This window comes from Cottoperca gobio, chromosome 13 (assembly GCF_900634415.1).
Source record: "Cottoperca gobio chromosome 13, fCotGob3.1, whole genome shotgun sequence".
In the NCBI taxonomy this organism is placed as follows: domain Eukaryota; kingdom Metazoa; phylum Chordata; class Actinopteri; order Perciformes; family Bovichtidae; genus Cottoperca; species Cottoperca gobio.
The window spans coordinates 2,584,191-2,599,190 of NC_041367.1; the positions used below are offsets into that span (position 1 = coordinate 2,584,191).

General features: G+C 42.1%; 1 protein-coding gene across 1 annotated transcript in view; it reads right to left on the minus strand.

Moving 5' to 3' along the window:
• Nucleotides 1–15,000, minus strand: part of rasa2 (RAS p21 protein activator 2) — a 28,529-nt gene that overhangs the window by 3,013 nt on the left and 10,516 nt on the right. The window contains exons 5-21 of the mRNA XM_029446092.1: nt 14,953–15,000; nt 12,492–12,575; nt 11,746–11,818; nt 11,589–11,665; nt 10,962–11,063; nt 8,787–8,940; nt 8,182–8,330; nt 7,503–7,617; nt 6,248–6,322; nt 5,948–6,071; nt 4,199–4,305; nt 4,036–4,119; nt 3,668–3,745; nt 3,489–3,562; nt 2,991–3,097; nt 2,295–2,377; nt 1,481–1,689 (exon numbers count right to left, since the gene is read on the minus strand). The exon at nt 14,953–15,000 is cut by the window's right edge and continues 29 nt beyond it. Of these exons, the coding sequence (XP_029301952.1) occupies nt 1,481–1,689; nt 2,295–2,377; nt 2,991–3,097; nt 3,489–3,562; nt 3,668–3,745; nt 4,036–4,119; nt 4,199–4,305; nt 5,948–6,071; nt 6,248–6,322; nt 7,503–7,617; nt 8,182–8,330; nt 8,787–8,940; nt 10,962–11,063; nt 11,589–11,665; nt 11,746–11,818; nt 12,492–12,575; nt 14,953–15,000 (1,743 nt within the window). The remainder of the gene's footprint in view (nt 1–1,480; nt 1,690–2,294; nt 2,378–2,990; nt 3,098–3,488; nt 3,563–3,667; nt 3,746–4,035; nt 4,120–4,198; nt 4,306–5,947; nt 6,072–6,247; nt 6,323–7,502; nt 7,618–8,181; nt 8,331–8,786; nt 8,941–10,961; nt 11,064–11,588; nt 11,666–11,745; nt 11,819–12,491; nt 12,576–14,952) is intronic.

Below are 15,000 nucleotides of genomic sequence, written 5' to 3' on the forward strand. Positions count from 1 at the left end.
CAGCAGGACAACAAACAAGAAATACTTCTCTCACAAAACCTGGCTAGAAAACAGCAATATGGGGCATTGCATTTACAATCAGACAAGAACTACTGCTACTGCTACTACTACTACTGCCACTACTACTGCCACTACTACTACTACTGCCACTACTACCACTACTGCCACTACTACTACTGCCACTACTACCGCTACTGCTACTACTACTACTACTGCCACTACTACTACTGCCACTACTACTGCCACTACTACTACTGCCTACTACTACTACTGCTACTGCTACTACTACTGCTACTACTACTGCCACTACCACTACTGCCACTACTACTACTACTACTACCGCTACTGCTACTACTACTGCCACTACTACTACTGCCACTACTACTGCTACTACTGCCACTACTACTACTACTGCCCTACTACTACTACTGCCACTACCTACTACTGCCACTACCTACTACTGCCACTACACTACTGCACTACTACTACTACTACTAACTACTACTACTACTATACTACTACTGCCACTACTGCCACTACTAACTGCCACTACCAACTACTGCCACTACTGCCACTACTACTACTGCCACTACTACTACTACTACTGCCACTACTACTACTACTGCCACTACACTACTACTACTACTGCCACTACTACTACTACTACTGCCACTACTACTACTGCCACTACTACTACTGCCACTACTACTACTGCCACTACTACTACTGCCACTACTACTACTTACTACTACTGCCACTACTACTACTGCCCTACTACTATCTGCCACTACTACTACTACTCCACTACTACTACTACTACTACTGCCACTACTACTGCCACTACTACTACTACTACTACTACCAACTACTGCCACTACTACTGTCACTACTACTACTACTGCCACTACTTCTTCTACTACTACTCTCGGCTGTAGCAACTTAAATTCAGCACTGACTAACAGTAAATTCATCTAATTCAGTGCCCACATTGCTAATTTCTAACCTATTATAGCCGTTGTAGGGACCCTAAATTAAAAGGTTTTGCAAGAGAACACAAAAGAGTCTTGGGAGAACTCTTTATCTTGGTGCTCAGTAAAGAGCAGAGAAAAGTAAAAAGCTAGAAAATACTTTAATTTGTTTAGAAGAAAAACTAAAAACCAGCTGAGCCCTGGAAGTGTTTTCTGTCAAGTGAATAATTAACAACAAATATAAAAAGAAAGTACAAGTGAACAGTGAACATCCCATCGACACACTGAATGTACAGCTGCTGGAAACCGCTCGCATCTAGTGATCCCAGTTTCTATCTGCGTGTTCTCAAAGCTGCTCGTTCTACCTGACGTCAGTTTTCATTGCAGCTCTGGTCTTGGACCAGTGTACATTTTGGCAGCTTTGATAGATTTAGTCTTAGAAAAACAATACGGAATAGTTTATAGATGACATATTTCTTGTCATGGTGGTGGGGATGTGGGCGCAGACTCACGTGGTGCAGGGCTTACAGCCCGCTGCGTTGCTACTCTGGCTCTTGCAGCACTGCCAGGCTCCACTGGTGTAATTTGATGGATGGAAGGTGGAGAGGCGGCCCTCGTTGCAGCGGCTGACCGGGCCCAGCACCTCCAACCACTCACTGGCCTCCACACAGTTTCCTGCTTGCACATACAGAAGCTTCTCAGAGTGGACCACCTGAAACATCTGACACAAGGGAAGCAGAGCGGTTTGAGAGCAAAGTAAACAGTGTTATCAGTCAACATCTCCAGGACACTTTCAAACATAAAACTGTAGGAATGTGAGACTCGTTTGAGTAATTCTTCATGCAGAAATGGCAGAACAGGCTGTTTTCAGACTCTTAAATAAGGTTTTCTTTGTTTACATCATATTAAAGTGAATATTTGTTTGTTTTTATGACAAAACAATACATTAAAGACATCAGCTTGGACTTTGAGTAACTGGAAAAGACATTTTCACTATTTAATAGGCCAAAAGATTAAACAAGAAATGAATTGGCATATTAAATCAATAATACAAATAATAGTTAGTTGCAGCTCTATACATGACAGCAACATTAGATTTGTGAGACCTATAAACAATTCACTTGTAACATCCTGAGATTTATTTTGCTTTCTGTTGAAATTTGACATTTTCCAGGAGATGTTGCTCCAATTTGTTCTGAAAGTTCTCCATCTGCTTCAGGCTTCAAGGTCTTCCAGATATAGAGGAGTGAAAACAACATCTCTGGGACTTACGTAAAAGGGGCCGTACTTTGGAAGTGATGGATAGTCTTCGGGGAATTGTCTTACATTTTTGCGGTTAAAGGCACTTTCATCCAGTTTCTCCACCGCCTGGATGTTCTTCACATTGATGATGCAGAGGGCCTCTTTCCCTGAGGAGCAAATATGTCAAATATGTAACGAGAACAACAAACAGTGACTGTCAGAAGCATGAAACACCAATGTTTTTGGGGTTTGTGCTCCTTGTAAAAGTAGAAAATATAAGAAGGTGTAAGTGGATTAACGTCTTCCACATCTTTTAATATACATTTTAATAATATAAGCCACAGTGCTCAAGATATATATTTATTTTTGCAAATTCTGAACGTATGACATGGATCATATTTATACATAAAATACATGCTCCTGCAGTGTCTCTAAAAGGTCTCATAGAAACATGAAAACAAAACCATATCCAAAGGTTTTTATGCAAGGTATTTACAGATTTACACATATTATAATATTTTAAGTGGGCACTTAGGCCATGCACTGCATTAGTTTGAAAGTATTTAATACATTATTATTAAATATAAAAAGGGCAGCAGATACAGAAGTACTTTTTGTAATATTTGGGCTTTGTGTAACCGGTTGAAATGTATACAAGAAATGTTTTCACGTTGGCGCCCTCTGGTGGCCACATTAAGAAAGACACTGTAAAAGAAAGCACTGCATGCAGCCATCTCTTGTTAGTTTGATCTTATATAAAGTTCTAGAAGCTGGACTCACCTTTATGTTTGTGGTAGGAGAGCTCCCTGTTGGTCACTCTGAGCCATCGCTTTTTAAAGTTTTTCTTGCCAAGGCGTTTCCTCCCCTGGGCACGTTTCTGTACTTCCCTGTAGAAAAGGACACAGGAGGTAAACAAATGATTATTTTCAGGATCCTTTTTTAGTTTTGTTTGAATGAAACTGTCCAGCTGGATTCAAAAAGTCATGGTTCTGATTTTTAATACATTTTATTAGAATTTTAAAGAGGTTTTGTGCAATTGGGGGCGAGATCTATTGAAATCTTACATTTAAACGTCACAATTTAAGCTTTGCATTGACCACATATTGTAAGGATTTCATTTTAAAGTAGCTGAAGCTTTCTTTATCATTAGTCAACAATGTCAGCAACTATTTTTCTGCACTTCCTCCCTAACAGAACACTTTATTTTTGTAGGAAAGAGGTTTGAAGAAGCAGCAGCCGCACGCTTACTGATCCCGTCCGCTCGTCGTGAGCACTCACCCCTCCTTGAGCACCACTGCGTCCTCCAGCCCACTGGACTCTTTGCTGATGTTAGTGGAGATCTCATCAAGGAACTGGGAAACAGAAGCGACGATTATTTCAGCGTTAACCCTTTGAAACGATAAATATAATACAACAAATAAATTCTACGGAACTTTTGAGTAACTCAACAAAAATACCTTTTTAACTTTTTCGATACACTTGTCTTCTTGGAATGATTTGAAGAAGTCGTACATGTAGGTTTCTTTGAAACTAGACTAGAAAGAGAAGAAAATAAAAACTCATTAATGACAGTATTTACCTTCCACTGTACAGGAAACTATATTCAACAATCTCAAATTGCATTTGTACTCTTTGTGCCAAAACAAAAACACGTGCAACTGATTGAATTAGTTGATTGAATGAACTCATTTATTGTGCACAACAAACTTATTGTTCAGAGTTTGAACTTCATTCAGGAATTTATCCAAAGCGAAAGAGAAAAAGTGTGATACGTCGTGACCCTACGGAGATGCATCCTTATACCTTCCCTTTCTTTGCTTCTTACCAGTTTTTTCGACAAACTCCCCCAGCTGCCCAGCGTCTGGATTGTTTTTGAGATGAGGGTAAGTGTGCGGGAAATCTCAGGATCCTGGAATTAACAAGAGAAATGTACAATGACAACGATGTCGTGTACAGGCCACGTGTGAATCTGCAGTGTGTTTACTTACAGGATGGTGCGAGCGGAGCTGGAAGGAGTGCGGAGAAAGAACAGCAACAGCGAAGAACCGCAGGAAAACAAAGCTGCTGACGGCCGAGTACTGAACATGTGGGTCAGCTGCAGAGAGAAACAACATGCTGACAACAGACTCTTCTTCCATCGATGAGCAAATCAGGGGAAGACATTTAACAGTCACCGATTTACTATGAATGTTTCTACAGAGAGCGGATAAAATATAGCAACGTGTTAATATAAAGGTTTACGTCGACCATAAAGTGGAGACACATCTGAAATCTTATAGGCAAACATTAATCCCACATTATGTTGGTAAACCAAGCGACTGATATTGAGACAGTTTTAGAACCTGTGTTGTTTTTATATTTTATTTTGAAGGATAGAAAAATCAGAGCCTATCCTGTAACTCTTTTCTCCAACTATGAGCTGAATATTTATAATAATAACTCCATGTACTATCAAATTAAATAAATACTACAGCACACTGAAAATAAAACAGAAAAATAAGAGAAAATGTAAAGACAGCAGGCTAAAGACTTTCCTTTTTGATAAAGCTTATAGTTAGGGCTGGCTCAGGCTTGCCCTGGATCAGCTCCTAGTTATGCTGCTATAGGCTTAGACTGCCGGGGGACACCTCCCTGCTCTCCTCCTTCTCTTCCTCTCTCCTCCCCTCCCTCTCTTCTTCTCCCTCTCTATCTGTATGTTGTTACTAACTCATCATCCGGGGCATCATCCCCGGAGTTTCTGTGTCTCATGTGGCAGGTTGCCACTGATAAAGTTTACGTCAGGATCAGGAATCGTGGCTGCGCCTGCTGACCTGGTCCTGCTGACCTGGTCCTGCTGGACACCGGGAAGCCTTATTGACATTTTCCTGGATTCATCCAAACTTTCTCTTTTTCAACACAACATCATTTCTGTCAAATGTTGTATTTGTACTATGTTGTTTATCCTGTACACACGACATCTATTGCACGTCTGTCCGTCCTGGGAGAGGGATCCCTCCTCAGTCTCTCCCTGAGGTTTCTTCCATGTTCCCCCTTTAATTATGGGGTTTCTTTTAGGAAGTCTTTCCTTGTGCGATGCGAGGGTCTAAGGACAGAGGGTCTAAGGACAGAGGGTCTGAGGACAGAGGGTCTGAGGACAGAGGGTCTGAGGACAGATGTCTAAGGACAGAGGGTCTGAGGACAGATGGTCTAAGGACAGAAGGTCTGAGGACAGAGGTTCTAAGGACAGAAGGTCTAAGGACAGAGGGTCTGAGGACAGATGGTCTAAGGACAGAGGGTCTAAGGACGGAGGGTCTAAGGACAGAGGGTCTGAGGACAGATGGTCTAAGGACAGAGGGTCTAAGGACGGAGGGTCTAAGGACAGAAGGTCTGAGGACAGAGGTTCTAAGGACAGAAGGTCTAAGGACAGAGGGTCTGAGGACAGATGGTCTAAGGACAGAGGGTCTAAGGACAGAGGGTCTAAGGACAGAGGGTCTAAGGACAGAGGGTGTCGTAACCTGTACAGTCTGTAAAGCACACTGAGACAAATGTATAATTTGTGATATTGGGCGATATAAATACATTTTATTTGATTTAAAGAACTTTGTAAACAATCACCAACACATTTGGTTCCTTTGGGATAATAAACGCGTATCCTGATGACAGATTGGGTTTTCTTCTGCTGTTGTTGTTCGCTTTAGATGCCTGAATGATTAAAAACATTCTCTGACTGTGAAAACACAACAGGCTTCAGTTTCTACCTGGAAAGCGTTTGCAGGCCAGATGTCTCAGTGACCTGAAGACATCGCACATGAGGGGCGGACAGCTGGAGCTCGACTGTGTGATGGAGGAGAAGACTTTCTGCACATAACCCTGAAGGTTCTCCTGCAGAGGAAACACAAACATGAGTACCTGCTTTACACGTGTTGCAGAAAAGAGAGGACAATGAAGTCAGTAGTGGCAGTTGAACTGTGGAAAGAATATGTGTAAAAGGCACAGAGACTTATTATAGGATTAATATGAGAACGATTGTTCCGTTTGTAAGAGACGAGTTCATTTACCTTGTTGACCTCCACGTTGTCACCTTCTTTTAGTTTAACGGGGTCAATCTCACAGGTTTTGTTGGATTCACAAATCTATGAAAAGGTTTAAAAAGGACAAAACAACCAACAATTAAGAGTCGGGATTAATGTGTTCATGAACAAAGATGGAGGTTTATTCCTATTTTCTTGAAGTGAGAAAGACAACAGAAGACGAAGAGTAAGAGACAGAAGACATTTATTCAGACATGTCAGGGAAGTAAAGTTAGCATCTAATAAACTGCAGTATGAAGTCACTGGATCAGTTGGGATGAGGATCAGCACCTCAAAATCTGAGGCCATGGCTCTCAGCAGGAAGCCGGTGGATTGCCTACTCCGGGTAGGGAATGAGCCATTACCCCAAGTGAAGGAGTTCCAGTACGTCGGGGTCTTGTTCGCGAGTGAGGGGACGATGGAGCGAGAGATTGGCTGGAGAATCGGAGCAGCGGGGGCGGTACTGCAGTCGCTTTAACCGCAAGAGAGCTGAGCCAGAAGGCAAAGCTCTCGATCTACCGGTCGATCTTCGTTCCTACCCTCACCTATGGTCATGAAGGGCCATGACCCAAAGAACGAGATCACGGGTACTCTCCCTGAGGTTTCTACAAGCGGCCTAAATGTGTTTTCTCAGACGGGTGGCGTCTCCCTTAGAGAGAGGGTGAGAAGCTCAGCCATCAGGAGAGACTCGGAGTAGAGCCGCTGCTCCTTTACGTTGAAAGGAGCCGGTTGAGGTGGTTCATCTAGTAAGGAGCCACCTGGGCGCCTCCCGAGGGAGGTGTTCCAGGCACGTCCAGCTGGGAGGAGACCCCGGGGAAGACCCAGGACTCGGTGGAGAGATTATATCTCCTCACTGGGAACGCCTCGGGATCCCCCAGTCGGAGCTGGAGGATGTGGCCCGGAGAAGGGAAGATTGGGGTTCCTTACTGGAGCTGCTGCCCCCGCGACCCGACCCCGGATAAGCGGAGGACGATGTGTATGAGTATGAAGTCACAGATAAAAGTTTAAATATAAAGATGACAATAAATGATGGCACATTTAGCAGATGCAGGTCGACCAGAATCAAAAAGCCACAAATGAAACGATCAAAACAATAATAACATTCTCATTTCTGTGAAGCATCGAGAGGAACACAGTTATATCTGCTGGAAACAGCTGTTCAAGGGGAGTTTTCCACTCGGACCTCAGTGACTTATGCCTCATCTAGAATGTGTGTGTTAGTGTGTGTGTGTGTGTCTCATACCTCATCTATTACAGGCTTCAGTGTAACCGCCAGGTAATTCTTTCCCACAATCTTCATCATGTCATCAATGCAGCGTGTTGCCAGTGAGTTGCCACGAAATATAGTGTTCGCCTCCCTGGACGGACACAAACATTAACCAGACATCAGAACCAGGTGGGACCACATGTCTGAACAAAAGACTAAAAAGGTCTGTAAAAGGTTTGTTTTTACATTTAAAACCTTCTTTAAATCAACTTTCTTTAATAAATATAAAGTAGTTTGTTTCGCTAGACCGCGAAATATCTTTTAAAAATGTTTTACTTTTGACAAAGCTTTGACTTATTGGAGTCAGAAACAATCGCAGCAGCCACCACTGGGATCTGATTCTAAAACATTTATAAGACTAATAATAAAAATCATTCTAAGCACCATCCTGATGGTTTGAAGCAGAAGGAAACGCTCAGACAAGTTTATCAAAGTAAAAGAAAGAACAGGTATTATGAACATTATCCAGACTTCCCCTTTAAAAAAGAAGTCTATTGTATTTCAGAGCCACTTCCTGTTTTAAATGTAGCTTTGGCTAAATGATCATAGCCCTAAGGAACGATGGCAGACAACAATAACACCAGTCAAAAAGAAGGAAGTGAACTAAGGGGCTCAGTGATACGACATGCATCTGTACACTGTGCTGTGTACTCACTGAGTGTTGTCCAGCTCTAGTGCTGCCACAGCAGAGACAAAAGGCACAAAGCGATTGTGGTGGAGCAGCAGTCGAGCCGTGGGCAGAACAGCCTCGTATCGCTCTCTGCAGATGTCCCCCAAGATGTGTGCTGCTGACGCCGAGATGGGCTGAAGGAGGCAGAGCGAGACAGCGGAGGGGGAGAAGGTGAAAAGGGAAATATATATACATATATAAGGTGCTTTTCATTATACCAACACGTCTCCTTGCTTCCCCTCGTCCCTCTCTCACATCCTCGCCGGGAGGAGCTAAGACGTGAGGACGGAGGAGCGGAAGCTGCAAAATAAGCGTCAGTCTTAAGAGTTACTGAGCCACCTGTGGAGACGTTTAAACGTTGCTCGCTCTGAGCTCCTGCAGAAGCCTTCTCGATCCTCCAGGTGCATTTAAAAGGATTGAAAGATCCTCCATGAGCTCGGAAGGGGATTATTTCCGGGTCAGAGGATGCACAAGTTAGCGTAATGAAAAGCACCCATGCATGATCTATTAAGACGTATAAGATATACAAGATCCTAAATGAGCCCCAGAATGAAATGTACATTGTTCCGTCATTGCCGTGTAACTATTACCTTCACATCGGGGGATTTGAGCAGCAGGTTGCAGAGCGGTGTGTAGAAGGCAGATGGCAGCACCGTGTCTTCTATGTAGGTCAGCTTCAAACGCAGGGATCCCAAATCATCAGACTTGGACTTGCTGCCGTTCCCTTTGGGCTGGAGGAGGTACCTGTGACGAGCACGGGAAGACACACTGTGTTACTTAAATCAATCTCCTGCATACAAAACAACCTAATATTACACATGGGCCGAGGCAAAGTTCAGAGAATAGAGGCTGATGGGACGGTTGATGCAACTAATTGTACCAATAATACGCACAGTATATGCGCACAGGACTTAAGCTTCCTAAACATTATGGGACTGGAGGAAAAAAAGCACCTTTAAATTGTGTTTTATCTTCACACACACCTGCATGTGCAGAATACATGGCGTGAGAACAGTTACCAAACCGTAGATTCTTGAACGATTAAGTGTTCGACTACATTAGTGTCTAATGTATCATTAAATAGCCTTTAACACACCTAGAGGGAGTTTTACTGTATTTATCGTTGCTCTGAAGCGTCACGCTGATGTTTAAACCTGTATAAACTACGTGAAGCAGACAGATTAAATTAGTCTTCCAGCTCTAGGACGGGATAACTTCCACGTTACAACCAAAGGATGTGTTTGATAGTGAACTGTGCTTAAAGGGAATGTTGCTCGTATATCTCTGCAGCATGCACGCCTCCCTAAAAGCCAACAGGTGGAGCAAAACACAAAATGATTAAACTCAGAGTTGCAGTGCCTCGAGAGCTGCAGCTGCATACAGCAGGCTCGTCCGTAAGACGCCTGATCTGTAATCACGGTAAACAGGCACAGAGACGCAAGTCAACAGATCACCTGTTCCGATTTCATGAGGCTGAACGCTCTTTATGTTTGCAACATGGACGTTTTCCAGCATAAACAGAGGACATGAGGTTCTGCCACCATGCACAAAGCCACCCACGCACTCCACTCACAGCCCTCATGTACTAACAGATTGCTATCTGGCATAATCCCATATCACCTACACTGACGCAGAGCGAGGAAACACCCACACGATGGGAAAACTGCTGAGCACTGAGAAATCTAGGAAGTGTTTTAAAGCACCTTGTAATGACACTTAAGTAAGAAGCTCCTGAAGTGTCACCTGATCTAGTCAAGAGGAAGGTGACCGGTCCAGGATGTCAGAGACCGTGTCTGGTTTTGTTTATTGCAAACAATCCAATACATTTATTAAATAACTCATTAGTGACGGAACTTAATTATAATATTGTTCCTGATGTTTCCACTGTCATTTTACTACTCCTGTTAGACTGCATGTAGCTAACGTGCACTTTGACTGCATGTAGCTAACGTGCACTTTGAGTGCATGTAGCTAACGTGCACTTTAACTGCATGTAGCTAACGTGCACTTTGACTGCATGTAGCTAACGTGCACTTTGACTGCATGTGGCTAACGTGCACTTTGACTGCATGTAGCTAACGTGCACTTTGAGTGCATGCAGCTAACGTGCAGTTTGAGTGCATGTAGCTAACGTGCACTTTGACTGCATGTAGCTAACGTGCACTTTGACTGCATGTAGCTAACGTGCACTTTAACTGCATGTGGCTAACGTGCACTTTGACTGCATGTAGCTAACGTGCACTTTGACTGCATGTAGCTAACGTGCACTTTGACTGCATGTGGCTAACGTGCACTTTGACTGCATGTGGCTAACGTGCACTTTGACTGCATGTAGCTAACGTGCACTTTGAGTGCATGCAGCTAACGTGCAGTTTGAGTGCATGTAGCTAACGTGCACTTTGACTGCATGCGGCTAACGTGCACTTTGACTGCATGTGGCTAACGTGCACTTTGACTGCATGTGGCTAACGTGCACTTTGACTGCATGTGGCTAGATGTAGCTAACGTGCACTTTGACTGCATGTAGCTAACGTGCACTTTGACTGCATGTAGCTAACGTGCACTTTGACCGCAATCCATGGATTCTGTTTTTCTTTCAAAGAATTTAAATATGTCTGAAAATACGCATTACTGCTACGACCGGAGTAAAGAGCAAAGTGTGTGAGAGGAGAAAACATTGAAGCTATTTGTGTTTGCTCAGAGCACATTAATGCTGCACGCTGCACACACACACACACACACACATACACACACACACATCTTACCAGGCTTTGTGAATGTGGTCATGTCGCAGGATCTTCACAGGGACCCGCGTCTCCCCCAGAAACACATCCTGAGCCAGATTCTCATTGTTCCACAAATCAACTCTGCAGAGGTAGAGGACGGAAAGGGAGATACACATGTTATCTATAAATATGTGCTCATCTTTTTTGAGACACAATGCGTGTTGCCGTGTGTGTGTTGTACACAGAACCACCCATTTTCTAAAGAAATGGCAAAAATAAAAGTCTACGGCTGACGTGGTGCTTACCTGCTCGGTGCATAAAAGCTTATACAATACCCGTGCAATGACACCACCTCAAATCCAAACCTCAAAACCATGCACGAGTGTTTACCTTTGAATCTGTCTAGTCTTACCCAGTGAGCTATGAGTCCACTGTGACGAAGCCCCCACATATCCTTAACCAGAAACCAAGGCTCTCTATCAGTAGTCAGAACACACCAGATCTAAATTCACGTTTTTGTCCTCAAGTTGTTAAGAAATAAGAAATAAACGAGAGAGAGAGAGAGAGAGAGAGAGAGAGAGAGAGAGAGAGAGAGGGAGGGAGGGAGGGAGAGGCAGTCACAGAAAGTGAAACGCACAGATGAGAGTAAAAAGAAAAAGAACTTACTTGATCTCCAGTTTTTCAATGTCCTCCTCCTCCACTTGGAAATGAGACTTTTTAGAGTAGCTGCTGGACCGTGTGACCTGAGGGCGAACATGTCAAAGCTCATTTACAGGCTGACGTACGATACAAACAGTGTTGAAGAGAGCCGAAGAGAAGTTACCTCAAAGAAGAACGTCTCTTCAAAATGAGGGTTGCTGGTTTTCTTCTTTACCTTCGTTTTCTTTTGGTCGGACCTGAAGACAAACATCACAGAAAGTAAAAACACTTCCTGCTGATCATCAACTATTATTATTTATATATATATCAATATTAAATGTATATATATATATATATATATATCAATATTAAATGTATATATATATATATATATATATATATATATCAATATTAAATATATATATATCAATATTAAATATATATATATATATTAAATATATATTAAATATATATATATTAAATATATATATCAATATTAAAATATATATATATATATATATATATATATATATATATATATATATATATATATATATATATATATCTATATATATATATATATATATATATATATATATATAGTCAACGTCACTTTTTAAATTCTGTTTCTATTTCTTTGCATCAAGATCACAACCATTACACTACTGCCATTTTGACCTTAGAGGAAAGTTCTGCTAAATGTAATTAAATAAATTGGGTCATATGTTGCCGTTTTGTCATAATTTCTGATCTGGGAACAAAACAACGTTGCTACAAAGTCTGACGGGGAAACACAAGCTGTCAGATAAGTGGAAGTAAAAACAGGTAAAACAATAGAAAAAAGAAAGAGCTATTTCATTTTTATTGTTAAACCTGCAATAACTGTTACATTAAAACATGCAAAGAATAGCAACACATGTAAAAAGTCACCTGGCAGGTCCGACGAGAGACACGGTCGCATAGGGGTCACAATTCTGCCCACTGATGAGAGGCAGACCCTGGCACTCGATTATCCTGCAGCACAAACAAATAGTGAGGAAACAATTACAACGATTGTTGTGCACGATCTTTATACATTTACATAATTATAACCAGCTCAAGTAATAGTTTTCCTCTGCAAAGCAGCTTGATTATTAATCCACGACAAAACAAACGTTCAATATTTCAAGTATTTGTGAATTGACAGACTTTAAAGTGACCCAGACCTTGGGAGAGATTAGCTTTAACACCGTGTCCCGATAGCATGAACAGTAAATACTTTTTCTGTTGGTTCAACAGACGCCTGAGTGGAAACGCTATTAACCCTCTGCAGTCTGCATCATCACGGCTCTAAATCAAGAGGTTTACTTCAAAACAGGACATCTGTGAACTATTTATTCAGAGACAATGGAGGTTTTAAAACACAAACTTCACAGGTAATAAACATGTGTTACTACAGAACAAGTAATCAAATCAGTGAGACACGTTAAAGACACATGTGCTGCAACTGCAACTCCCTCGAAAAGGCAATGAAGTAGTAAAAGCAATACATTTAATTAATTACTTTTTACCTTCAAAATCAAACTTAACTCGTGCACAGGATCAACTCATGCATGTTGACTCGTATAACATATCATAGTGTTGTATTTCTGCAAATATAATAAATAAATAATCAATGTGGTCGTGGTGCCTGGAAGCAACGTTGCACAAACATATTGCCATGAAGTTGGTTCAGATTCAAAATCATGTTCTCCGTTTCATTTTTCAACTTGGCATCATTTGTGAAGATCTCTATTTACAAATGACATCGCTGCCAAGTCCTCAATTCCCAAAACAGACATTTTGTCAACATTAAAAACAAAGCAGCAGGATCCATTGATAAAGTGGCGTCGCCGTCTTCATTTAAAGTCGTGCTTTGCTCTCACGTTTGGCTCGTGTCACGCAGGGACCGCTGCCCGTTTCACAGGTGATACAGGTGACAACAAACAGACGGTGTCGGCACCCTAAACAGGATGCGGCTGCTAAGCCGGAGTCACCAGAGAATGAGGATGAATTCAGCCCGTCACTAAGTGAGGCCAGGGGGAAGACGCCAAGCAGAGCAAAAGTCAGGATGTTTGCGTATCATCTTCCAGGCTGTCATGACAATATTCCCTACAGTCTCCTTTGCATCCCTCAACTCAACCCCATCCCGCTGTGAGCGCTGACCGTCTCTAGTGACTAATCACTCTGCAACAGGATGGCTGGAAGTGTGCAGATGAGCAACAAGCCGACAATGAGCAGGTGACAGTTTATGCAAACAATCTGAGACACGCAGTGAATGACGGCAGCAGAAAACCACAGCGGTTGCCGTGTGAGAAGCGCAGGCTTCCTGCTCAGATGCCATCACTTCCTACTCATTAACCTGCTCTCCAAGTATGAATGGGGGATGCAAAACACCATATGCAAACAGCCTGAGGTCTGACCCATTGGCACATACATGTAAACGTGTGTGTGCGTGTGTGTTAAGCTAATCCTTCAATGAGTGTTTTGCTTTGAGCAGACCATCGTCTCATTATCTGGCAACAGGGACGACTTTTTGATGTCAGACGCACAGCGGGGAAGTAAAGGGGTTCGATAAAGTGATACTGTGACACACAAAACACCGAAAGCTGACGAGGAATATGATTTTTTATCAATGACGACTCCTTTTTGATAACTTCTTAAGCACATTTCTTTCTCATGTGCGGCTCCGTCTGAACCGTTGAGAAGAGATGTTGGCGCATTTCTTATGGTCTTCCCCGACATATTGTTATTTTCACAATAGTGTGATAATTATCCTGCATTTTGTTTGCACTTGAATGTAACTTATGTGTTCTGTGTGTGTATGTGTGTGTGTGTGTGTGTGTGTGTGTACACAGACATGAAGGCATGTAAACCTGACACTCTTATGTAAACCACTTGGCACCTTTCTGTTTTTTTAAGGGTTTTGTAAAGGCTTCTGTGTGTGCCGTGTGTAAAGAGTAGAAGAAGAGGAGGTTGTGAACTGGAAACTAAACAAGTCACCGAACACACCGACGACGAAGGAAGATTGAATTGTTAACGTCAACTCGTAGTGTCCATGTTTCATGCTGTCATGAGGCAAATATAAATGAATATGATTCTAATACAAGCAGCAAGCACGTTATGGGAATATCCTGGAAGACGCCAACAGCTGATCCGTTATTACTTTTCCATATCCCAGTTAGTGAATAAGCTTTTTATTCATCAACAAAGGCAAAAACCACCTTAAGCAAGCGTAGATTAGTTTCCATACAGCTTTTGTAATGAAATACTTAATACTTAATACATAAATATATACGTTTATGGAACATTTACATATTCTCAGTTTATGAAATGGATCAGACATCACTTGACTGAAAAACTTGGTACTCACCGGACAACTAAGTGTTGACCTACTGAGCCGTTCTCTGTGATCACTTCA